Source organism: Callithrix jacchus, chromosome 14 (genome assembly GCF_049354715.1).
Source record: "Callithrix jacchus isolate 240 chromosome 14, calJac240_pri, whole genome shotgun sequence".
In the NCBI taxonomy this organism is placed as follows: Eukaryota; Metazoa; Chordata; class Mammalia; order Primates; family Cebidae; genus Callithrix; species Callithrix jacchus.
Window position 1 is genome coordinate 81,638,111 of NC_133515.1, and position 17,605 is coordinate 81,655,715.

Sequence of the window (17,605 nt, forward strand, 5' to 3'; positions counted from 1 at the left end):
ATTGCTAAGTTATGTTTCTTTGGGTCATTTATCATTCATTGGGGAAATGGAATGAGGGTTTCAAAAATTAATGACAGAGTCTGGAGTGGAGGTAAACCAGGAGCCAAATGTTTATGCAATCCTGCCTTTCTCTCTCTCTCTCTCTCTCTCTCTCTCTCTCTCTCTCTCTCTCTCTCTCTCTCACACACACACACACACACACACACACACACACACACACACAGTGATGAAAGTAAGATATCAGGAGTAAAGGTGAAAATATCGAAGAAAAATGTCAGGCTGCAAAGGAGGTGAGATGAACTTGTCCCCAAAGGCCTCCTGCAGAAGGAATTGGATACAGGCTCACCTGAGTTCTTCATAGGGCAGAGGGCACACTGCATGCCCCAGGCCTCTCCGTACAGACAGCAGCACTCAGTGTATGTTGTCTGCTTGCCCACAAGAGGCCGGCCACACACGTAATCATCATTCAGATGTTCCCAGCACAAATCTTGGTGGACATCAACTTCTTCCAAGTGTTCTGAAAACGAAGACATAGTTCCATGAAAATCGCAGTTATTCCTATTTATAAACACTGTGTGGGAAGCCAGCAAGTCTCCAAGTTTCCTTCTCTATTTCTAAGAGTGACTTCCAAGTAAAAGTCTGAATCCAGTCTGGTCTTTCAATGGATCAATTCTGTCATCTCCAACTGGGTGTCATTCCATCAGCTGAAATTCCACCTGCCCATCCAGTCCCAACACATCACTTCCCACTATGGCTTCCTACTGTTACATAAAATGTCTACTATCTTGCCTGTCCTTCTTAAGCCTGAGGGGCTTCTCACTCTTTTTCACTGACTCCTGTCAGACCCTACCATTTCTTTCCATGTAACACTTCTTGGATTCATGCTTGCTCATTTTAATTTGCCAAAGCCCTGGACTAGTGACACTTCATCCTAGAGTCTTTAATTCCTGCCTTCCAACTGACTTTATCCAAAGCAGTCTCCTGAGGCGACTGATAGATTAGGCCAGTTATCAGTGGCTTTTTCAATTATCATCAGTAGCATCAGAGACGATAGGAGTTTCTATCAGTGGACTTCGGGGCTCTCCACCACCCTGTGAACTCCATCCTCTGCCAAGCCTTATCCACGCCCTCCACTCTGCTGAGCACACCTAATTATCTTTCCCTGACTTCCATTTCCCTCAGCTGCCTTTGCAGGTTAGGGATGATGAATCCTCAGCCATGGAACAACCCTGTCATCTGCTCAGCCCCTCCATATTCCACAATGAATGAGTATGTCCAGGCTATGAAATCTCACACATACTGATGATAGGCATCTTATTATTCTGTAAGTATCTCATTTTAGTTATTTCAAAATACCCAGAGAATCCTTTTTTTCCCCTATTTTCCAACAGTTCACATTTCAGTCAAAAGGAAAACCTCATGATATTTATGGGGACACAGGTTTGCATCTCCTGGAAACATACCGTTTGACTCAGCTGGTTGTATACATCTTTTTTCTGAAGCATCCAGGACCATGGGATGAGTACAGAAGCAGTTATAAGAGCCCTCTGTATTAACACACTGGCCATCAATACAACTGTTTGGATCCTGACATTCATCCATATCTTAAGACAAAAAAAATGTATTACTAAAGAAAATCAGCCATCAGTTGTACCTCATACACTTACCAAACTCTATACATTGCTATATTCAGTCCAGATTCCACGGGCTGCCACATTTTGATTAACCACGCATTATCATCTAAAAGAGAGTGGCTCTGACTATGAAAATGTAAGCTGCTCTGATAGAAAAACAATATTGCTGCTGCTGCTGACATTAAATAAGGAAAGAAAATATCCATGAACAGGATATGCTTAGAAATTTAATCTAAAATAGCTCTTTATGATAACTTTTAAAATTATTTCCTTTTGCTATGTTTTTCTGCCTAGTGTATATGGTTTTCTGCTTAAGCATTAAAGTCTGGGTCAGTATTTAAAATGGCTCTCACTTGCACGGTATGAGTGATGAAACAGGAGGTTCCACAGACCAAAAGAACACTTCAGTTATACCAGTGGCCTGAATTATAATTCGACAGCGAATATTAACTCTTTGTTTGAAATACATTCAAACAGTAGTATAGAGGTGTTTTTTTAAATTTTCTTAAATCGTGCTTAAGAAAAAGATCCCTATAACATTTACACGTCTTTTCAACATATGATTTAGATTCAAGGAAATTGTTTTTACTACCTAGCATACGTATTTTTTTCCATCTGTATATTTTCACAGTACACCATACTATATCCCTTAAAGCTTACCAAAGCACTGCAGTTTAACAGGATCATAGTACGTCCCTTGCTTACAGTAGCATTCATACCCAGGCCGAGTGTTCAAACAGAAACCATCTTTGCAGATTTCTTGTCCAAAAAGCAGGCATTCATCTGCATCTATGGGACAAAGTTGAGACATACAAAAAGGAGTTAGGTTCGATCTTTCAATTAAAAAGAGTCTAACCAGATTTGGGGCTTCAAGTTAGATATCATAATATTTATATTCAAAGGAATCCTACAGAAACAGCAATTTAACATTCTTAAAATAAGGCCTAATTGGCAGGCATAGAAACATAAACAGATATAGTTTGTCTGTGATATTTAAGAAGCAATGGTCTAAACATTATTGGAGAAGTGTATTTGTAAATATGGCTTCTGAGATGCTACCTCATATTTGATGAAAAAGTCTATGGTTCCATAGTGGCATCAGTAAAAAGACATACATCTTTTAAGAAATGTGTTCTGTAATGTATATTCTGGCCCATTCACTAGCTGAGATGTAGAAAGTTTCCAAGAAGGTTTGGTGGAAATTGAATGCAATTGAATACAAGTCTTTCTTTTTCTTCTTTCGTGTGTGTGTGTGTGTGTGTGTGTGTGTGTGTGTGCACATGCGCGGGGGGAGTATAGCTCTGTCGCCAGGCTGGAGTGCAGTGGCACAATCTTGGCTCACTGCAACCTCCACCTCTTGGGTTCAAGTGATTACCCTGCCTCAGCCTCCTGAGTAACTGGGATTACAGGCATGTGTCACCACGCCCAGCTAATTTTTATATTTTTAGTAGAGCCGGGGTTTCACCATCTTAGCCAGGCTGTTCTTGAACTCCTGACCCCGTGATCGACCCACTTCAGCCTACCAAAGTGCTGGGATAACAGGCGTGAGCCACTGTGTCTGACCACAATTCGTTCTTGACGATAAAAGAAAGCAGAAGTTGCTAAGGGGGTTAGCAGACCCATTGCCTCATAAAATGAAAAGCTTTTGCTATCTCAGTTTACTCAATGATAAATTGGAGACAATAGGAACATCCTACTAAGAGTTTACACAATGATAAACTGGAGATAACAGGAAGACCTACCTCATAAGGGTAGAAGGATGAAACAAGATAATTCATGTATAGGACTCAGTACATGCTCTGGCATAAGTAGATGCTCAAAAGTGTTATCTATTGCTTTTACTGCTATTATTAGAGTCAGTTCTAGCATTTTAGAGCTAATGTCATCTCTTCCTCATTTTACAACCTAAGGACTCCATAGATGACTTACTTAAAGTTACACAGATGGAAAATGGCAAATCCAAACCTAGAACATAATGCTGGTTGGATCTGAATTCAGTCTTCTTCCAACCATTTATAGCACTGCTAAAACAGGAGGAGGAATTTATTTTCATAGAAAAGATAAGATGATTTTATGGTGAAATCAGAGCTCTGTACCTTAATATGAAGTGAGATTTAACTACATCCCTACAAAAACATAGAATGTATATTTGTGAATTTGGAAACCATTCAACACATATTATAAACAAAGTCTCGTTATTTAATTGGACTAAATTATAAATGTATTAAAAAAAAACACAAATGGAATTTCTTATCCAGCTACTGAATTATGCCATATTATTTAAACACTAGTTTTCCAAACATGGACAATAAAAATGATTTTATAGTCTGTTTTCCAGCTACTTAGCAAGTCTTCAATATTAAACTATAAAGAAAAAAAATCACTTTATATATAAAAGGTAATATCCCTATCATGAAAATATCAAAAGTGAGTGGTTAATGAGGAAATATTCATACATGTGGATATTCACCAAAGCTAAAAGGCTGCACATTTATTTTAGAATTGTATAATGGCAGCATTAAATACAGAAAATACGTATACTCTGGTTGTCTTCTCTTCCATTTTTCATTATGAACTTGTGGACACTGGTAAAAGGCCTCACAATAGTAGGATAAAGTCTAAAATTACAAGAATCTTAGCTTTATTGATACAGACAAACATGATAGCGGTCAAATTTTCATGGTCATAATTGATATGATTTCTATTAAACATCTAGAATAAAAGAATATATTCAGTAAGTATCCAGTAGGTACAGAATTTGTTAAGTACTTTCAGTTATATTATATTATTTAATCCTTATTATAACCTTTGAGAAATTATTCCTATCTCAGGGATGAAGAGACAGAAACTCAGAAGTTCACCTCTCAATGTCCACCTCCCAGCATCATAAAGCTTGTGTTCTGGCTCCAAGTCCATAGGGACTTTCTTTTAATAGCAGAATTCAGGGCGTTGTAATCAGTTTCCAAGACTCAAAAGAACTCGAATTCTGTGAAACCCAAGCCATGCTTTCACTTGAATGTCTGACATGTACACAATGTATTGAGAATTTGTTTCCACTTGATGCTGACCTTTATAGTTCTCACCACCAGCTTCAGAAGAGGATTCTCCAGCAGGCACAAAACCTTTCCCTTTAGGACACATTTCAGTGAACTCAGCTGATTTTAGAAAAGACAAAACCAAAAAAAGAAGTAAGTTGGGAAAAAAAAACAGTCAACATCTCCCACAAATGCATGTTTCAAATTCAGTTTTGCTTTCTCAGACTCGGTAACTTTAAGGCAACTCCAGCAAATAAATTTAGTACAATCTCAAAAAATTATGAATTAAGTGGAAATAAATCTAATGACCTCATAGGTTTTCTTATACTTTTTAATTTAAAAAACCTTTAAGTTCACTCATATTTTCTTACTCATGCTTTACTTGATATTATAACTATTATTTTTCCACTACTGTGATGTCTAGTATCTTAAAGCTTTAATAAGAATCAATTACACAAAATCTTAGCTTCAATACACAAACTTTAGTTACAAATAATGCTGTATCATTGTTAGCAACAAAGACTGATTTTAATTTTAAAATGGAATAAAATGGAATTAACTTTCTGCCAAAATATCACACAGAACCTGACTGTCACAATACACTCTGATGAGCAGAAGTTCAAGGATTCATACTAAGATGAGATTCGGGTACAGCTCTAGCCCTGAATGAAACTCACTCGAAAGTAAGTCGCCTTGAGTTGCCTGTGGGAGTAAGTGTTATTTCAATGCCCAGGGACACCACATGACCAAAGACAAGTGTGACTCCACCACTTAGCGGATTCATTCTTACCAGTCCCCAAGACCGGACAGGGGAAGATTTCACAGTTATCTCCCCATCCCGCACCCGATGTACAGCAGCATTCTTGTTTCGTGACATTGGGGGCCAACACATTATCACAGAGACTGGCATCATTGAGATTATAGTAGCATTCTTTCTTTTCTTCTTTGGGTTGATCCACATCTAAATCTAAATGGAGTAGAGAAAGTAAAGAGTGATGATAGGACACATCAGAACCACCTATAACATCACATGTGGAAAACACAGTAGGTCAAAGAGTGACCGTGTCAATAGCGTTTGCTGTACAGAGAATGCTTTCCACTTTTGGTGCCAGATTCTTCTACTTTGAGATAAAAATGCACTTGAATCCTGAGTTTTGGTGGAATTCTAACGTACCCCAAGAGTGTAAATCTGTCAAAACCATTTCCTTTTACGTGAACCAATTATATTATTCTTGTCGATTTGGCTGTGAGTAGAGTTTCCATATCTGCTTCTCTTGCCAAACATAGGGCCATTTGTTAGTGAGCTATAACACCTACTTAAATCAATAAAATTTTTTCCCCAACACTCGACCAGGGGTCTGAGGCCACACATAATATTTAACCCTTAGGTGGTTACTTGAATCAACCATGCTCCCAATCTCTTCTGAACAGTACACAGAAGAAGATAACTAGGAAAATACTGCCCTAATCTGGAGCCTATTAAATAACCTTGCATCACTGAAAATCTAACTACTTAAATTGTTGCAAATACATGACTTGGGTGAAATAGTGAGTGCCAGCTAAGCCTCAGGGTAGAATTTCAAATCTGGGTTCTAGTTCCAGCTCAAGTGTGTCCTAGAGGAAAACACATTCTAACAGATTCAGCTTAACCTTCTGTGTGATAAAACACAAACAGGCAATATAGAAGAATACAAATGATAAAAATGAACTTCACCCACTTTCAGATAATGAAATGCATTGAATTCGATCAGATACTAAGTCTTTGAACAAGTCTGTGCTTTTCAAAAATAATCACTATTTTGTGACTAGACTTGGAAAGTAGTCACATCCCTTCTCTCCTGCATGCTATAGAGTTCAAATTACTGCCTATGATCCTGTTTGAATTTAAGTTTTTATTTAATGCTACATCAAATAAGAAGCTGACTACTGTCATAATAATTACTTAGATTAACTCTAACAAAATACTGTCACTAGAACTACTGTTTCCAGATTCTTGGACTCAAAGAAACTATGAGGTCAAAAGGAAGACATTTATTGGTGAGGAGAAGAGTTTAAAGTCAGCACATACTTATATTTACCTTTGTTTCGAAATCAGCAGATAATTATATTAGCAGGGAAATTAAATAAATTATTTTTACAAAATCTTCCTATATGTTTATTTTGGCAGGGCCTACTTGACAATGGATTTTTTTTTTTTTTTTTTTTTTTTTTTGAGAAGAAGTCTCACTCTTGCCCCCGAGTCAGGAGTGCAATGGCACCATCTCAGCTCACTGCAACCTCCCCTTCCTGGGCTAAAGCAATTCTCCTGCCTCAGCCTCCCGAGTAGCTGAAATTACAGGTGCCTGCCATACGCCTAGCTCATTTTTGTGTTTTGTTTTAGTAGAGACAGGGGTTTCGCCATGTCGGCCAGCCTGGTCTCAAAACTCCTGACTTCAGGTGATCTACTTGCCTTGGCCTCCCACAATGCTGAGATTACAGGCATGAGCCACCACGCCCGGCCAGAAATTTTATTAATATATTAAATAGCAAACAGGTTTCTAAAATAAAAACTCATAAAATTCTATCAGAAAAGCTACTGCATTTTCTTTCCTGTTATGGCATTAAAAGCAAGCAAAGCAGCAAACAAACCTCTGAAATATACACTTCTCTCAGAACACAGAGTATCAGTGAGAATATAAAAGGTCCCTCATATAGTTGAGTCTTGCCAATTCTCTGATTATTTTGTCTTTAACAGATTTCAGCTTGGATTGTAAGTTAGCATTAATAGCTGGTGACAAGCAAACCTAGAACAACTGTCCAGGAAAAAACTCAAATGCTGATTTCTATGCAGCAGTTTATGAAGTGGTTTTAAATCATTTCCTTGTGTGTGAAATTGGGTGAAACCTGCCACTTCCCTCATCTGGTCTAGCTTGCTTCAAGAGTGCAGAGGACTGAAATTCACTTGCCTACTCTTAATGGAAGGGATCTTTGTTAGAAGGGCCTCCAAGCTCTTAGACATGGAATTACTTGGGAAAACTAAGGTATGCATTTTAAATTGTTATTAAGTCAATTATGAACCCCATAGAAAATTTTATAATCTCTCCCTCAACATGATGAATAAATTGTTAGTCTGCTACTACTACAAATTCTGCTCAATTATTTTATCCAGCTGGTCCAAAAATGTAGCTAGCTATTAATAAAGAATAGTGAGGGCCAGGCGTGGTGGCTCACGCCTGTAATCCCAGAACTTTGGGAGGCCGAGGTGGGTGGATCATGAGGTCAGGAGATCAAGACCATCCTGGTCAACATGGTGAAACCCCATCTCTACTAAAAATACAAAAAATTAGCTGGGCATGATGGTGTGTGCCTGTAGTCTCAGCTACTCAGGAGGCTGAGGCAGGAGAATTGCCTGAACCCAGGAGGTGGAGGTTGCGGTGAGCCGAGATCGCACCATTGCACTCCAGCCTGGGTAACAAGAGCGAAACTCCATCTCAAAATAATAATAATAATAATAATAAAAATAAAGAATAGTGAGAAATACAAATAAAAAAAGCAACAGAGTTTTGCTAATCAGGTTTATTCTACAGTTTTTGCTAATAACAGGCTCAATTTTTTCCCCTGATCTTACAAAGTTGTAAGCATGTCATGGTGTTTATTACAAAATAGAATACTTTGGAATAAGGCCCCAATGAAGATTATGTTCACAGGAAATTAGAAACTATAGGCTTCTCTTTGAGTCAAGGCATGTCAAAATTTATAAATATATAAATTCAAATTTAAAACTGGAAATATATTTATATATAATTTTATGTATTTTAAACACCCATATATATATACAGAAACAAATACATATACGGCCAACATTGTCTTGTTTACTACAATGTTTGTTATACTCACATCATAAGAAATAAAATAATCTTTGTCTTTTTGGGGAAAGAAACAGATTATTTCCCATAAGGGAAATATTCAATAATATAATTATTCAGGTTTTACACTGGTTTTTATAAGGTTTGCTCTTATTTTCTAAGATGTGTGAATGTTTAATGTTTATGCAGCTGAAATTGAGGCCCTCATCTTGTTTGGAATGAAATGCAAATTCTTTTTTTAAAAATTGGTCCATAAAGATCATTCAGGGAAAAGCTGCAATTTCCCTATCTTCCTAATCTTTAAGTAATCAACTTCCTGGAGCATTTTTCCATTGGGATAAAACTCTGGTCAGTAAATATGTGATAATGTAATTTTTTTCTTTTTTTTTTTTTGGTGAGACAGAGTCTTGCTCTGTCACCCAGGCTGGAGTACAGTGGAGCCATCTCGGCTCACTGCAACTTCTGCCTCCTGGGTTCAAGCGATTCTCCTGCCTTAGCCTCCTGAGTAGTTGGGATTGCAGGTGTGTGTGCCACCACATCCGGCTAATTTTGTATTTTTATTAGAGATGGGGTTTCACTTTGTTGGTCAGGCTGGTGTCAAACTCCTGACCTCAAACGATCCACCCGCCTTGGCCTTGCAAATTGATGGGATTACAGGCGTGAGCCACTGCACCCGGCTGTTAATGTAATTTTTTTTTTTTTTTTTTGAGATGGAGTTTCGCTCTTGTTACCCAGGCTGGAGTGCAATGGCACGATCTCGGCTCACTGCAACCTCCGCCTCCAGGGTTCAGGCAATTCTCCTGCCTCAGCCTCCTGAGTAACTGGGATTACAGGCACGCACCACCATGCCCAACTAATTTTTTGTATTTTTAGTAGAGATGGGGTTTCACCATGTTGACCAGGATGGTCTCGATCTCTTGACCTCGTGATACACCTGCCTTGGTCTCCCAAAGTGCTGGAATTACAGGTTTGAGCCACCGCGCCCGGCCAATGTAATTTTTTAAACAAACTCTTATGTGAGTTTAGTTCATTGCTGCCAGAGGTGAAGGGTTTCTATGTTGGAAACTAATTTTAAAAGATCAAATCAATGGTTATAGAAAGTGCCAAGCATTAAAAAATAAATGTTCTTTTTCTTAAAGATATTATGACTACGATTAGCTGTACTACATATTTCATGCCCCAGAATTCTAAAAAATATATTACTCCTCCTTCAGTATTTTCATATTTGATTTTTCAATTTGCATTAAGAGGCTGGCTTCACATCTGCATGAAAAGATCAATTTTTATGTATTTTATTCTACAGATGGGGCCAGTAACAACAAAAAAGTCTGATTTCAGACATTTTATATATTTTTTTCTGAAGGAACTTTCACAGAAGCATTTTCATGTGATCCAGAGGGTAACGATATGAGATAGAAGGTGTTGGTAAATACAGCATCCTCACTTCCCAGAACAGAAAACTCATGTCAGTTCCAAGTGTCCTGTATCTACTGCTTTCCCCAAAACTCTTCTTTGGGACTTAGGCTCTTAGCATCCCACCTCGCATGGGTTTGTTCTGCTTTTCCCTTTATTCTCTGTTTTTGTTTTTCTTCTTGAGACAAATGGGAAAAGGGCAGCAGATAATCTCTGCTGCTGGGGGTTCGGCAACAAGGCCACAAATAGTGTAATCATGTCCCCTGCCTCTAATAGGAAGGAGTAGGTTTGGGCTGGAGACACCACCTATAAAGAGCCCTTTCTGGGAACTCCTTCTCTCTTGGTTCACCAGCCTAAAGAAGGTGTGGGCCATTCACTTGTCGGGCTGTTTCCATCTTTAGTCTTTCCCCAAATATAATACATCTAATCTTAGGAATTATTGTTGGGGTGAGAAAATCCATAACATGTAGTTGGTCAAAGTGGACATGAGCTCTTTAAATGGGCTCTCCCCTTCCATTTACAATGTATTGTAAAGGTTTTTATGAGCTAATCCTCTCTGTACCTTTTTGGAACAGTTAAGATTAGGATTATTACAATGACCCAAGAGTAACACTGAGTAAATAGTCACCCTCAAAGAAACAGCAGCCTATAGTCCTCAAAAGAGATCAATATATAAAACTCCATGTAATGATGTTCAGTGAATTACTTTCATTTTTTATTTTAAAAATGCTACAGGTACTAATGTTTTTAATGAGAAATAATTCTACTGTAATATTTCCTTGAAATAGTCTCCTCACAAGGGTGAGGAGAAGAGAAAATCAGGCATATTACTCTAGAGTGGAAAGGTAGAGAGAAGAAAAATGGGCAGAAATGGGTGAATCAAGGGGCTCCTGAAAGCAAAATAAAGTACAGTGGGCCCAGCCCTCTATGTTTGTGGGCTTCACATCTGTGAATTCAATCAATTGCAGATCAAAAATATTTGAAAAAATAAGAAGCATACAAAAACAATACAAATAAAAACCACAGTATAGTGTAACCATGTACATGTCATTTACATAGTATTGGGTATTATGAGTCATCTAGAGATGATTCAATGTATACAGGAAGATGTGCATGGGTGATATGTAACTATTATGCCATGTTCTATCAGGGACTTGAGCATCCATGAACTTGGGTATCAGTAGAGGCCCTGGAACCAAGCCTCCTTAAATACTGAGAGACAGCCATAGTGCAGAGAAAGAAAAATGAGAGAAGAGTACACTGAGATGAGTCAGAACAGGAAGCACGTATGGAGATGGAGGGATGAGCAGATGCCACACCACACAAGCTCGTAACATTCCTGACACTTGGGCGTCATGAGGGCCTGTGGGGATAAATGCATGAGTAAAGCAGATCCGAAGTGACACACCAAGTGTGTGGAAATGTACAAACCATTCCTTTTCAGGCCTAATTTATAGCAAGTTCTAGGATCCAAAATGCATTTTTAATGCAACAGTATGGGTATATCCTGTAATATTAAGAAGATAAAACAAGACCAGCCTGGGCAACATAGTGAGACCTCGTCCTACAAAAAATTTTAAAAATGAACTGCACGTGGTGGTGTGGAGCTGTAATCCCAGCTACTCAGGAGGCTGAGGTGTGAGGATCACTTAAGCCTGGCAGGTCAAAGCTGCAGTGAACCAGGATCATGCCATTACACTCCAGCCTGGGCAACAGAGCGAGACCCTATCTCAAAAAATAAAAATAAATGAAGATCAATGGTGTGTGTGTGTGAAACACTGACATCTATTTAGCAGAAACTCAGATATGATTTTAGGTACTCTCTATAGCAAACAGAAAATCTTATAAAAGCAATTTGGCTTTTACACCAAAAAGATGATACCTTCTCATTGTTGTTGTTGGATGTGGGAAGAAACTTGACTCAAACTTTTTTTTTAAACAAGTGAATGTATTTTCCTCAGCCTTATCTACATTTACAGTAGAGATCCATTACAAATACACAATACAACCTCAGGAATTTTATGGCCTTTTACAATGTTTGCATTATAAATACTGTGGTCTTACTTTCTTTAATATCTTTTCCTACCAAAAGTCTTTTTTTCCAATCAGAAATAATTTTTATAAAACTCTTTCAATGTTAAATTTATTTAACAGGTTAACTAAACACATTTTAAAAAACAGACTCTGCCAAATATAAGTTGACTGATTGTTACCTGTGGTTTCCTGCCTTTAAAAAATGTGTACATGCACAAAACCTGTGGTGTACCTCTCCAGGAAGGGGATGGGGATGCTGTGAGGGTTCCATTGTCAGAACTACCAAGGTGAGTTGTATTCTGTGTTCCTTGACAGTGGGGAGCTGTTCTGTTTTTCTTTTAATTTAACCTCTTCTAATTTAACTTAAGCAATCTGAAGCAGCACTCCTTACACAGAAGTGTGAACAGACATTTCCTCACTTAAGTGTGCCTCAGTTAAATCTTTGAAAAAACGAAAAATCATTTTTATTCTGTAGAAGTAGCTAGGAATGGGATGGATGGGTTATGAAAGAGGCATGTGCTTCCAATGTGGAGAGGCAATTTATTCAACAGTTACTGAGTGTCTACCATCCTTCAGGCACCATGCTAAGCAGTGAGCTGTTTTGCAGTGGATGCAGAGAGAGTAGATGCAGAGACTGTTAGCCACAAAAACAAAGAGTGTTAAGAGCAGAGAGGCAGAATCCTGTAATTCCATCTTGGGGATTTGGGGAACATGTGACAATGTGGTGACAGTCGAGCAGACTTTTAAAAGGGCTTGAGAGAGATTTTAGGAAAAGCTTCCAAGAGGATGGGCACAGTGGCTCATGCCTGTAATCCCAGCACTTTGGAAGGATGAGGTGGGTAGATCACTTGAGGTCAGGAGTTCAAGACCAGCCTGGTCAACATGGCAAAACCCTGTCTCTACTAAAAGTACAAAAATTAGGTGGGTGTGGTGGCACAGGCCTGTAATCCCAGCTACTGGGGAGGCGGAGGCACAAGAACTGGTGGGAGGAGGTCGTGGTGAGCTGACATGGTGCCACTGCACTCCAGCCTGGGCAATGGAGCAAGACTCTGTGTCAAAATAAAATACAATTAAGAAAAAGGCTTACAAGGGGAAGGGCACAGCAGTCAGAAGAGTTAGTAGTGGCAACATCATCATCTTAGGAAAGCATAATTATTTGGGGTAGCAATAAGCAGGACACGGGTTTAGATGTAGGCATGGGAAGTGTAGCAGAGAAAGCTAAACAAGCAGGTTATGTTATTGAGGATAACAAGGGTCTTGTCGCCCTGCTAATGCATTTGGACTTCATGCTATAAAGCAGTGGTAAACCGTTGAAAGACTGAATGATTTATACCCAGATCTATGTTTTGAAAACATTAACTCTGGCAGCAGTGTGGAGCAGGAATTGATGAGCGAGGCGGGGAGAGAAGGCAGGAGGCTACTGCAATGGTCCAGGTAAGTGTTGCTAAAAGACTGACCCAGGAAAGCAGTATCAGGAGCAGGGAGAGATTTGAAGGACACCCTGGAGGTAGATCTGGCAGGCTGTTATGATGGACTGCTTGGATGATGAATGGGGAGAAAAAAAAAGTATGACTTCAGAATTTCTAGTGTTGATATCTGGCAATTAATAAATAGACACAAGGAAAGGAAATGATGATTAATTTGGGTTTGAATAACTGTTAGCCAAGAGGCTTACATGACACCCTGGAAAAAAAAGTCTAATAGGCAGCTGGAAACAGGAGCATGGCACTCAGAACAGAGGTGGGGGCAGAAGATACTTACTTAGCAGGCAACATCATATAAGTAATGGTTAACTCCAAAGCAGAGAAAATATCCCAGGAGAAGAACATAAAGTAAGAGGAGAGTTAAGCATGCAACTACCTGGGATGTTGTTATTTAAGGAATGGGCAGGAGAAGAAGAACCTGAGAATGAGACAGGAAAAGACTAGTCCAAGAGGTAGGGAACAGTAATGTCATGAAATCAACCACAAGGCAAAGGGGGAAAAGATGAAACAGCACCATCAAATGTTTCAGAAGAGTCTGGGATAAGACTGAAGAGTTTAGCGTATAGAAGCTCACTGACGGCTCACTTAAAGGAAGAGTCAGAGGGCCTGATCTCAGTGCCTTGAAGCTCACATGGAAGATGGTTCTGTTGAGGCAGGGGAATATGGACATCCTTTCAGAGTCCAGAGGTCAATGAGGTGACAGACACTGGATGGTGATACTGGAGGGGACTTCATTGTGATCTATTTTTGTATCTCTCAATTTTCTATGATTAATGTGTATTATCTTAATAATGAAAAACAAAATGAAAAAAGCCAAGTTTAAGAAGAATTTGATGTCTTGGTGTCCTCAGCCCTAAAAGTAGAAATGGTGACATGGAAAGATCCCTGAATTGGGTTCCTGAACCAGTTCTGCCATTCATTAGCTATATAATCTTAGGAATAACATTTAGGATGTTTCTCTGGGCATCAGTGTCTTTACCTATAAATAAAACAGTTGAGCTGGAAAATCACTAAGGTGGTTTCTAAATGCAGAAGTCTAGGATATAGCTCATGATGTGGCAATAAGATCTCAAATGTATTAGTGAAAACTGATATTTTAAGAAACCCTATGATAAATTGTTCAGTAAAGTGAAGAATTATTTTATAATACAAAGAATCACCCCAACTTAAATGCTTTATACTTTCTGATTTTGTTTGTTTGCTTTTCTTAAAGTGGAGAATACCTGTATGGATTACAATATATATTTTTTTCATTGTGTTATTTTCATTATACCTTCTGTTTTAAGAATAAGATTCTAGTTCCTACCACAGAATTTCCTCTGTACACCAATCAAGGCAGAGAACAGCATTTTGTGGGGAAGGTTTGAAGGCTGCAGTTGCCAAGATTAAATATTTACTGCTTCCTTTACAGTGCCCAAAGACATAAAGTTTTTATTGAGCAATTATCACAGGCACTAAGGAAATAATAGCATCAGACTATATTTCATATCCATACCTTCTTAAATGTGATGAGTGGCCTGGTATGGACATTTTTTAGTTACTTCTTTTTCAGATGCTTTTAGGCAACGCACAGTAATGTAAATTAGTGGCCAAAGGCCCAGGCAGTAAAAAATGCTAAGACAGACCTAAAAAAAAAAAAAAAATATATATATATATATGAGCCAAGAAAGTTTAGAAATAAAAACTCTAGGACATCAGAGTTCCAAAGTACTTTAAAGGCTCATCTGGGACAATACCCTGCTGGAAGTGGGTGCTCTTTTGCCAGTGCGTATCCCACCTGTTCTTGGATGCCTCTGGAAAAGCACTCCAGTATTTTGTGAGATAGCTTTTTTGCTGACTCGCTCTTGTTCGTTATTGGAAAGCTCTTCTGGATACTGACCTGAAATCTGCCTTCCTAATATCCTTACCCCTTAGCCCTAGTTCTGTCTTCAGTATGATAGCACATCAAATTATCATGCTACTGCTCATTGTTGGAATACAGATTGTCCTGGGAGAATTTTACAACTAAATAAAAATGTGATAGCCCATACTGGGAATTTATCTTCCCCTTCCTAAGTAGTTTTCAGGAAGGATGAGAACTCAGCTTTAGTATATTATCTTTATAATGAAATTAATTTGAATCCTATTCTGAAAACTTTTCTTTAAATTTGGTCTCAAATGTTTTGTTCTCTATGGAATAGCAGATTCTTTTACTGGACAGGGTACAAACTCCCTTCACTGGCCTACATTTAAACAACTTGCGTTAACTGGTGCTTTCTTGCCCTCCGTAAAATATTGCTGATGCCCATGGAAGGGAGAAAGCTCAGAGCCAGCCAGCTATTCTTGCAGAGGTCCACAGACTTCTGCTCCTACAGGCTGCACAGTATGCAAACCAAGACTTACCTAGGTATATTCTCAAACATTCTGTGTCGGCGTATTGATTATTGTACTTACATAATTTAATTAAATACGATATCAACCAGTAAAATACGAATGTGACTAGAAGAGCTGTTTCTAGGGTAAGTTAAAGCTTTAGAAAAATTAGATAAAGTTGAGTCAGTAAAAGAAATACTATCAAATTAGGTGTGAACGAGTGTAAAAAAATTGAGAAAAACTGTAAAAATATAGAAGGATTTTACATTCATTTGTTTTGAAAAAGCCTTTAGATTCTTACTCCCTTCTACATATCCCAACACATAACAGATGGGGTCTATGCAAGATAGCCAAGCAAACTCCACAAATGGACCCCTATTTGTGGGGTCCACAAAAAAAGCCCGTAGACTTTCTCTTCAAAGATTGGTACACTAATGCACTTTTTTTTTTCTTTTGAGACAGAATCTCACTCTGTCGCTCAGGCTAGAGTGCAGTGTTGAGATCTCAGCTGACTGCAACCTTGCCTCATGTGTTCAAGTGATTCCCATGCCTCTGCCTTAACGACTACAAGCATATGCCATCACACCCGGCTCATTTTTGTATTTTCAGTAGAGATGGGGTTTCACCTTGTTGGCCAGGCTGGTCTAGAACTCCTGGCCTCCAGTGAGCTGCCTGCCTCGGCTTCCCAAAGTGCTGGGATTACAGGTGTGAGCGCACCTAGCCAAATGCACTTTTATTCTTTGAGTTAAAAATTAAATTTAGAAGATGTGTTATCTTTTTATGATTTCTAGTTTTTAATCATCTTTTTCAAATAACTGATCAATTATTGGCTCTCATGAAGTCAGACAGAAGGCTTCTGATGAAGTTTATGGCCAAATTCGGTCTCCCAGGATACTGCTAGAAAAGTTTTTAAAACGAAGACTGTCATAATACTGTCTTGAGACTCCATATAATCAGTCAAAGTTTACCAAGAACTACACAAATTAAGGCATGATAAAAGGCAAAGCTGCCAGGAGCTATACAAATGAATAAGCTCAACTAGTTATTGGTTGGGTCCAATAATTATCTTTGTATTTATTCTCACTCTCCCTTCCTCTACAGGGTATGGTCATTGGAATATCCTGTATTTTTTCACTTAACATTGTATCACATACATTTATCTTTATCATGACTATCTAATCCTCACATAGACCATTTAATGGCTATATATTATTATGACATATTAATTCATTCAAAATAACGCTATAGATGAGGTACTACCCTATGGAACCAAGTAAAAATAAGAAAAAGACAGTTACTTAACCAATTCTGTTTTTGATCCACCATATGTTTTTTGTTTTTTAGCTATTGTAGATACAATTAAAATGAAAAATCTCTTCTTTACGGAATATGAATTGTTGCGATGGCCACTTGAATGAATAGAAATCCTCTCGCCAGTAATAATCTGTCTCTTCTCTTTCACAAAGTTTTTTAGTTACAGTCTGTTCATTTAATTTGGCATGCTTCACCCTTCTATATTTAATAGCTGAGGAATTATGTGTGGGTGAAAATATTTTTATATTTCATTTCCTCTTCTTGAAAAGATAGCTATTTTACACGGAACAAGTGTACCCTCCAGAGGAGTAGTGAAGGCTATTATGGCAGCATGCATAAAATTGACTGAGAAAGAAAAGAAAAGGTCTGTGTTTCATTTTACTTGGCTCTCAAAGGACCATGAGGGCCTTTGCTTTCCCTAAAATACAACCAAGCTATAGCTACATGGCACAAACTAAAAGGGCGATTGGGAAGTTGATTAATTTATCTGGAAA

General features: G+C 38.3%; 1 protein-coding gene across 17 annotated transcripts in view; it reads right to left on the minus strand.

The window, feature by feature from the left end:
- LTBP1 (latent transforming growth factor beta binding protein 1) overlaps positions 1–17,605 on the minus strand; it is a 466,293-nt gene that overhangs the window by 39,792 nt on the left and 408,896 nt on the right. For all 17 annotated transcript variants that reach the window (XM_078349509.1, XM_078349510.1, XM_078349508.1 and 14 more), the window contains 5 exons: positions 5,460–5,636; positions 4,703–4,789; positions 2,295–2,423; positions 1,464–1,604; positions 347–517 (listed from right to left, as the gene is read on the minus strand). In XM_078349509.1, coding sequence (XP_078205635.1) covers positions 347–517; positions 1,464–1,604; positions 2,295–2,423; positions 4,703–4,789; positions 5,460–5,636 — 705 coding nt within the window. The remainder of the gene's footprint in view (positions 1–346; positions 518–1,463; positions 1,605–2,294; positions 2,424–4,702; positions 4,790–5,459; positions 5,637–17,605) is intronic.